The sequence below is a fragment of the Dipteris shenzhenensis genome, chromosome 26 (assembly GCF_047967505.1).
Source record: "Dipteris shenzhenensis isolate YYH24624 ecotype China chromosome 26, Dip_SZ_1.0, whole genome shotgun sequence".
NCBI classification, from domain to species: Eukaryota; Viridiplantae; Streptophyta; class Polypodiopsida; order Gleicheniales; family Dipteridaceae; genus Dipteris; species Dipteris shenzhenensis.
This window is the reverse complement of record NC_141621.1, coordinates 45,558,297-45,565,266: the sequence shown is the minus strand read 5'-3', so window position 1 is coordinate 45,565,266 and position 6,970 is coordinate 45,558,297. Positions and strand designations below refer to the sequence as shown.

General features: G+C 45.2%; 1 protein-coding gene and 1 long non-coding RNA gene across 3 annotated transcripts; one reads left to right on the top strand and one right to left on the bottom strand.

Moving 5' to 3' along the window:
* Window positions 1-1,312: 1,312 nt before the first annotated feature.
* Window positions 1,313-2,583, bottom strand: LOC147885159 (naphthalene 1,2-dioxygenase subunit alpha (DUF1264)). Its single transcript, XM_087397672.1, has 3 exons — window positions 2,363-2,583; window positions 1,816-2,219; window positions 1,313-1,693 (listed from the first exon to the last, which is right to left on the bottom strand). Exons 1-3 carry the CDS (start codon window positions 2,506-2,508, stop codon window positions 1,539-1,541), a joined length of 705 nt encoding a protein of 234 aa, XP_087253798.1. The 5' UTR covers window positions 2,509-2,583; the 3' UTR covers window positions 1,313-1,538.
* Window positions 2,584-2,592: 9 nt separating this feature from the next.
* On the top strand, window positions 2,593-6,561 carry LOC147885158 (uncharacterized). 2 transcript variants are annotated; one of them, XR_015543563.1, is made up of 3 exons: window positions 2,593-2,960; window positions 4,862-4,929; window positions 6,317-6,561. It is a non-coding gene; the product is annotated as an uncharacterized LOC147885158 (long non-coding RNA). The 2 variants fall into 2 exon arrangements; XR_015543564.1 differs by having other exon boundaries at window positions 2,593-2,996.
* Window positions 6,562-6,970: the final 409 nt, after the last annotated feature.

The following is a 6,970-nucleotide window of genomic DNA, read 5'->3' as shown; positions in this document are numbered from 1 at the left end:
AAGGTTATGCCCAGTGGCTTGGTATTGTTTTGTGGTAGTTGCATCTTTTTATTGTGTGTGTCGATTTGTAGTGTGGTTTTACTGCCTTTGCAACGCTGGCCACAGGTGCCCTGCCCAATCTGATAGCCATTTTTTGTATAAGGTTCTTTTGTTTGAGGTTGACCACCCTTTCTAATAAAGCCGGCATTTTACCCCCCCCCCCCCAAAAAAAAAAAAGAAGAGGTAGGAGGGTGAATCTCGGCCAGCTTCTCTCTCGCTCCCTCCTCTCTCCCCCCCTCTCTGTCTCTTCTCTCTTGCCCCCCCCCCTCTCTCTCTCTCGAAGAACTCTCTCACCTTTCACCGCTCTCTCTCTCTCTCTCTCTCGAAGAACTCTCACCTTTCCGCTCTCTCTCTATCCCGCCCCCCCACTGAGAGTGGGGGGGGGGGGGGGGGTGTGTCCCTCCCAATTACCCCAAAAGAAAAACGGGGTGTGTCGGGCTCTCTCTCTCTCTCTCTCTCTCTCTCTCTCTCTCCCTCACCCCCAGTCTCTCTCTGTCTCTCCCCCCTCACCTCTCTTTTCTTGTCTCTCCTCCCTCTCTCTCCCCTCCCTCCTCTCTCTCCACTCTCTGCCCCCTCGACCCACTCGCCGCATGTCTTCACAAGGCCACGCCACGTGTCGAGGCACGTATTACTCCCCCGAATCCACTCGCAATGACTCCCCCCTTCCTCTCTGGACACTGTCCTTTGCATTTACTCCCCTCCCCCCCTTCTCTATGGGGCTCTTCCCCTCCCTGTGCAGCCGTCACACGTGCCACAGATGCCCACAACGTCAGTCAATTGCTAAGTACTATCTGCAAGCACATTCGACCATTCCCCCTGGCAATCTGTCACGTCACTCGTGACTCATGTTGCGTGCTATCCTGCGCCACCTCAACCATCCCCCTAGCAATCTGTCCCGCCACCCACGACTCATGTTGCGTGCTATCCTGAACCCTCCGTTCTTGGCTCCTCGTGTTGCCACGTGGTGAATGCACTCTATCCTTACTCATGTCCCTCATGTTGCGTGCAAAGGGCACCGTGCCTCCTCATGCCTCCATCGAGCCTCTCCCGAACCTCCCTCCTCTTTCCAAACCTCCTCTTCTCTACCATGTGGTAGCCTCTTGTGTATCTCTCCCTTCTTAATATATAGTAAGATAAGATAAGAAGTCTAATTACACCCTAAGAGAATGTCCACTTGAAGACATTTATGGATGGAGTGAGAGCGCGCACATAGACATCAATTTCAAAGTTCTTCGCCCTAAAGTATATGAATACAAAAATTTAGTAGCTGACCATGCTCTTCTAGCTCCATAACCTTCTACATCAATTGCAAGCAAATGCTTATATTTCCCTAGGAGTTCCTTCTAGGAAATGTATTCGTGAGATTGACTCGCAACCAGAGAACACATTTTTGTAGAAGGCTTATGATTTGAAGGAGAAACAGGACTCTCAAAGGCCAGTACACTACAACTGGAAATATATTGACAATTAGTACCATACCACATTACTATGCAGATTTACTAGGAAGGATGTCCTGTTTCACGCAACTCTGTAGTAAATCCTTTCCCAGATTGCCAGTAATTTGCAAGACTGTGTATTCCATGATCTGGACCTTTCAAATGTTCCCGCCTCTTTCTTTTTTCTTCAAACGACACACCGAAGCGCTTCTGCACGTCTGCAGCAGGAAGCGATTAATGTCAAAACAGAACCGATTTGCTGAAAGAGTAAGAGAATTTGAAAATCAATCAATCAATCAACGGTTGGATCTTTTTCCATTATCGGGTGATGCATCATCACCTTCCGCAAGCTCTGGCGCCAATTGCCCATTTGCAGTGAATGACGCCATGAGCTGTGGTGGCCCGAGTGGCAACGGATCCCCCTTATCGAACTGCCAGAAATGGAAGACCTTGCCATATGTCTTGCAAAGCTCGGCCATCTCAGGAAGTTCTGCAAATTCTGGAAGGTTTGGCATGAAAAGAATTCCGCTCTTCACTTCGTATTCGTGGGAATGCCATAGCTTTTTCTCTTCGTCTGGAAGGGTTAGGAAAACCCTCTCAGTAACGATATACTCTACACCGATGAGTCGTGGATCTTTCTCGGGAGTGTCGTATATGAGACACTGGTGAACATCTTTGTTGTAGTGAGTGCAGAAATGATCTGCCTCCACTTGTCTTCTCATATCATACGCATAAAAGTGAAACCTACATGCGCACAACAGCAAATCGAACAACGAACAAATAAAGTGATGAACGCATAAACCGAAATTTTCCAGTTCACAGCCTTTACTATTGCGTGAATGCAAAGAAAAACAGGATTTTCTATACATAACGGGATATGAGCTCACGCGCAGAGATGGGCATGAATCCTGTTGATTGGCTTGAAGCTCTGGAGAATCGCGGCGGTCTTCTCCAACAGAGCTGTGCTTGTTTGGGTAGGCTCGCCAGGAATGTCTCGAGACCTGGAAATTGGTCCAGGACCAACAGCAGCCATTGCGCTCTTCTACTCCGGCTGTCCTTTCTGACGATTCTCACGATACAGATGAGGTCGCTAAGTCGTGAACCGTACGCTGGTATCGAAGGTGATGCTAAATGCGAAACGAGCAATGGAAGGGACAAGGGAGGCAAGGGCAGGTGTCGAGTGAGAGTGCAGCTGGCGGCAGTAATCGAGGGATCATATGGTGAAGGGCGACACTTGGCATATTTGCATGCAAGCGTCTTACCAACTCAAGGGAAGGGGCTTAGCACATGCACGGGTTTAGGGCTCGAATGCTATGTCCATCCAGGCTTCATACCGCCTGGTAGTCTGGGGGGTTTGTGGTACTTAAGACTCTTCCGTCGACTCTTCGGCACTTCTGGGTACGTCGATCTTTCATTCGAGCTTCCGAGTAGTCGATCGAACAATCGACTTTTTGGCACGTTGACTCTTCTCCGAGCTTCTGGTGGGTACGTCAATCCTTCAGTCGAGCTCCAAGCTTCTAGGTACATCGATTCTCTTTTTCCTTCTTGGCACGTTTTGGCATGTCAGCATTGTGGAAAGATGGTTTCTTCCTGCCTGCAAAGCCTAGCTTCATCATCTACGGAATTGTGATCGCTTCCCCTTTTCGAAACTCTTCTGCCACTAGGTCCTTGATTTGAAATTGAGTCGAGTCTATATTTGGTAATTGTTGGGAAGAGCTTCGTAGCTCGACTGAACAACTTGGTGTGCGGCCGTTGAATTGAACAAATGTCTACTTCTTACCTGATCACAAAGAGCTTCTTCAACTGATAGTCATGATATTGGAGGTCTTCCTCTAGTCAATTCTTGGGTCGCTCAAGGAACTGTTCTCTCCACTTCTATGAAGCTCTCCGTTGTTGAACGCATTTGCTAGCCTCTCGATTTCAGGCTCTTGATATTTCCAGTCTCCCTCATTGCCTTGCTGCTATACTACTGCTAGTCGTGGGTCGCTCAAGGAACTGTCCTCTCCAATTCTGTGAAGTGAAAAGTCCTCCTTGCTAGCCCCTTGATTTCAGGCTATTGATACTTCCAGATATCTACATTACAGATTGATATTGATCCTCCAAGAGGGGTTTTGTTATATGGACCACCAGGGACAGGAAAAACCATGCTGGCGGAGGCTGTCGCCCACCATACAACTGCTACATTTATCTGTGTAGTCGGCTCTAGGTTTGTTCAAAAGTATCTTGGGGAAGTAAGAAATAACTCCTATACTTACCTTTTCTCAGTTGCCTTAAGGTCTTGAATTATACTTCACTATTTCTATGCGGAATAGTGGATGGCTTTGATTTGCCAGTCAAGGAGTTTGTGTATTGCACCGGATGGCATGTCAATTGGAATTTAGAGAGAGGATATCTCAAGGCAATTCTTTGGGTGCACAAGAACCTAACCGAGTTCTTCACAAGAGGATCAATCATAACACTAGGGCCAATAGCCGCATCCCAATTGGCCAGTAACAGCCTTAGGAGTGGGCATTTGTATTGGATGACACATCAATCAGACTTTGGAGCCAGAAGATGTTTTACATGTCCCATTAGGAGCACGGTGGACCTAGCAAGCACCACTTGGTAGGCCACATCACTAGGGCCAGGATCCACGTCAGTCAGTTTGTTAGGGCAGTAACAGCCCTAGGTGTTGACCATCTGCAGTTGTCACTTGGGAAGTATAATAGTCCTAGGAGTGGGCCATTGCAACCTTATTGCTCATTGCTACAAGTCACACAATTTTGGGAGATTGTTTTGGTGCTTATATAAGAGGATCCTTTCCACCTAATTCTTCATTGACTGAAAATCTGTGAGGCCACACACCTGTTTATTGAGGCAGCGGACAGATGGTGGATAAAGCAACAAAAGGATCAAGTTGCTGCAATGAAGTAGCTCCAACTAATGACCTTAGCTTCTCAAATTGTTCTAACTCCTAGCTTCTCCTGGTTGCCTCCTCCTCTGAGCTTGCCTCCACTATTCCACCCTCATGCTGCTGATCGTCTCCCTCTCCTTGCTTGAGAAACCTCCATCAATGCCAATCTTGGAGCAAATCAGGATATGCCTAAAAAGTTGGGCAGATCCACCCCTGCCTATAAACGGGGCACAAATCCTCCATTTTTAGCATGAGGATTCAAACATAGCTAGATCCAGCCATGAGGAGCTAGGCATAGCCTCTACAGTCACCTATTCCTACCATGGCTCTTCTTGGAAAGACCAAGGCTCATATGTGGAAAGATAATTTTGTTTCTAGATAGATCTCTCTGTTATTGTCATTTTGATCTTGGAATGCCTTTACAGAAATGTTAGGCTATTACTGTACTCTTCCTCGTTCATCATAACTGTAGAAATGTTTCTCTTGGTGACAGGTATTGGATTGGAGGGGAAGCAGGCCTTTTTGAAGAAAATTTTGAACATGGTTCTACAAAGTTGACAGGTTGGTTGGATGAATGTCTAAATTCTGCAGAATATGTTGCAACCTAGTCATGACCACAAACATATTTCTTTTTTAAACCAAGCTATCAGATGTTGTAGCTATTTTTTAATGAAAAACCTGAGCTAAGATGGTAGATTACGCTTGAGTACTGATGTGACTGTGTAGATGGATGAGAAGGAATGGGCTTCCTTGCAGCAACAAGATCCCAAATTCCAAGCTTTTATGAGACATCATTGAAGAGCTTTCTCATACCCCTGTTGCTTTAATAGGATGAACAATGCATATCCTTGAAAGATTTGGTCTCCCACCATATGAGCCGAGCCACCTTTATTCTTGCATGTGCCTCTATCCCTATCCTCAATTGAGCCACGTGAAGTAGATTTAGGTCACACAGAGGTACCTCCTGTAGAGTCATCAGCACATCCATTGGTACATATGGAGTAGGACTTAAAGAAACGAAATCGAACAAACAAGAAAAGGATAGCCAAGGAAGCACACAAGCCCCCTGTTGAGGCTTCAATGGGTGAGGAGGTGGAGGATGTGAAAGGTACGTGATATAAATATGATGAACTGAGAGATTTTATCACACTCCAGTGTCAAATGCAGCCTAAGTTCGAACAGATGCACACTCATGAGAACTTATGGCTTCATATTGCAATGAAGATGGCAGCCAGTCACCCCAAAAGAGAGATAAACAGCTACAAAGACAAGTGGATCCTAGAGCGTACGAGGTATTAGAATGAGAGAGATAAACAGCTACAAAGACAAGTGGATCCTAGAGCATATGAGGTATTAGAATGAGTATTTTTGAGGGAGCTAGATGCTCCACTCGTTTTGAGGAGTGGTTGGTGAGGTATTAGGCTTTGGTGGGAAGAGACAAAAGAGAATTTCATCTATGGTTGAGGCCCTTACACATAATGCTTCCTCAAGAACAAAAGTGATTGAGAAAGTCTCCAAATGTTGTAGAGTCTACCAGCAATTGCAAATCCAGCCTCCAAAAGTAAAGGGGATGTGGGAAGAGAAATAGAAAATATCTCAAGGCAGGAACCTCCATGCCAGTGTTCTCAACTTATCTTCCCACAAGAGCTACCATAGACATTCTCAGAAAACCTTCTAGAGAAGTACAGGGACTCACTGGCCACCATCCAGAGAAAACATCGTCATTTGTTTTCAATGGGAAGGTAAGCTTCAACACCCCTGCACAGTTGTTATCCATGTCCATCCACACGATTCATAGGAGACATCCTAGGAGCTCTCAAGTCCTTTATGGGAAAAACCATGTCTAGACAGTTATGACAGTGTTATCATATATTTTGTAACAAGTCAAAAACATTTTTGCTGTAAAAATAACTCTTCTTGAGTTTTCTTGCTTACTAATGCTCAACAGTCTTGCATGTGATTGCATTACCACTTAATTACTAGCCATCGGCATGGCGTATCCTTCATGATTATTTGGGCGGCACCAGCAAGCTTGCAAGCGATCTAAGGGTGCATTGAATGCATCTACGACCTGGGAAACTTTTCCTATCCATTTGGTGCACCGGCATGCATGCAACTTAATTACCACCAGTTACCAGCATGGCAGCTATTTGGATGTCCCAATTATGTTTAAGTTCATTACTAATCACTACAATGGCATGTGATTGCATGCAATTTTCAAGCTTGCATGCGAATATTTTTGGGACAAAATAAATCTTGATTATTTTTAGTGTAGTTAATTACTAGTCATTGCAGTGGCATGAGATAAAATAGTAGCTCATGATTCTATAATTGGATGGGCTTCCATGCCCGCCATTATTTTTTGGTCAAAATAAGCAATCAAGTTCCAATCAATGTGATGCCCTTACCTTTAATGAAAAGGACAAGTTTTACTTTATTTTAAGGCCTTTTAATAAAGCCTTTGCATAGCAAAGAATGTTTGCAAAATACAGCACTGCTCGAGTGGCTAGGCATGTGATTATTTAGCGGCTTGAATTTTGGTTAATTAAAGATGGATCATGATTATTTGGATGTCACCCTCGTACGGGGCCTCTAGTCATTG

Bases quoted from the DNA above. Each gene is read 5' to 3' on its own strand.
- LOC147885159 (XM_087397672.1), bottom strand. From the start codon at position 2,508: ATGGCTGCTGTTGGTCCTGGACCAATTTCCAGGTCTCGAGACATTCCT. The intron at 2,220-2,362 runs GTGAGCTCATAT...GTGCGCATGTAG, and splicing joins ATTCATGCCCATCTCTGCGC to GTTTCACTTTTATGCGTATG. The intron at 1,694-1,815 runs GTGATGATGCAT...TTCCTGCTGCAG, and splicing joins GGCGCCAGAGCTTGCGGAAG to ACGTGCAGAAGCGCTTCGGT.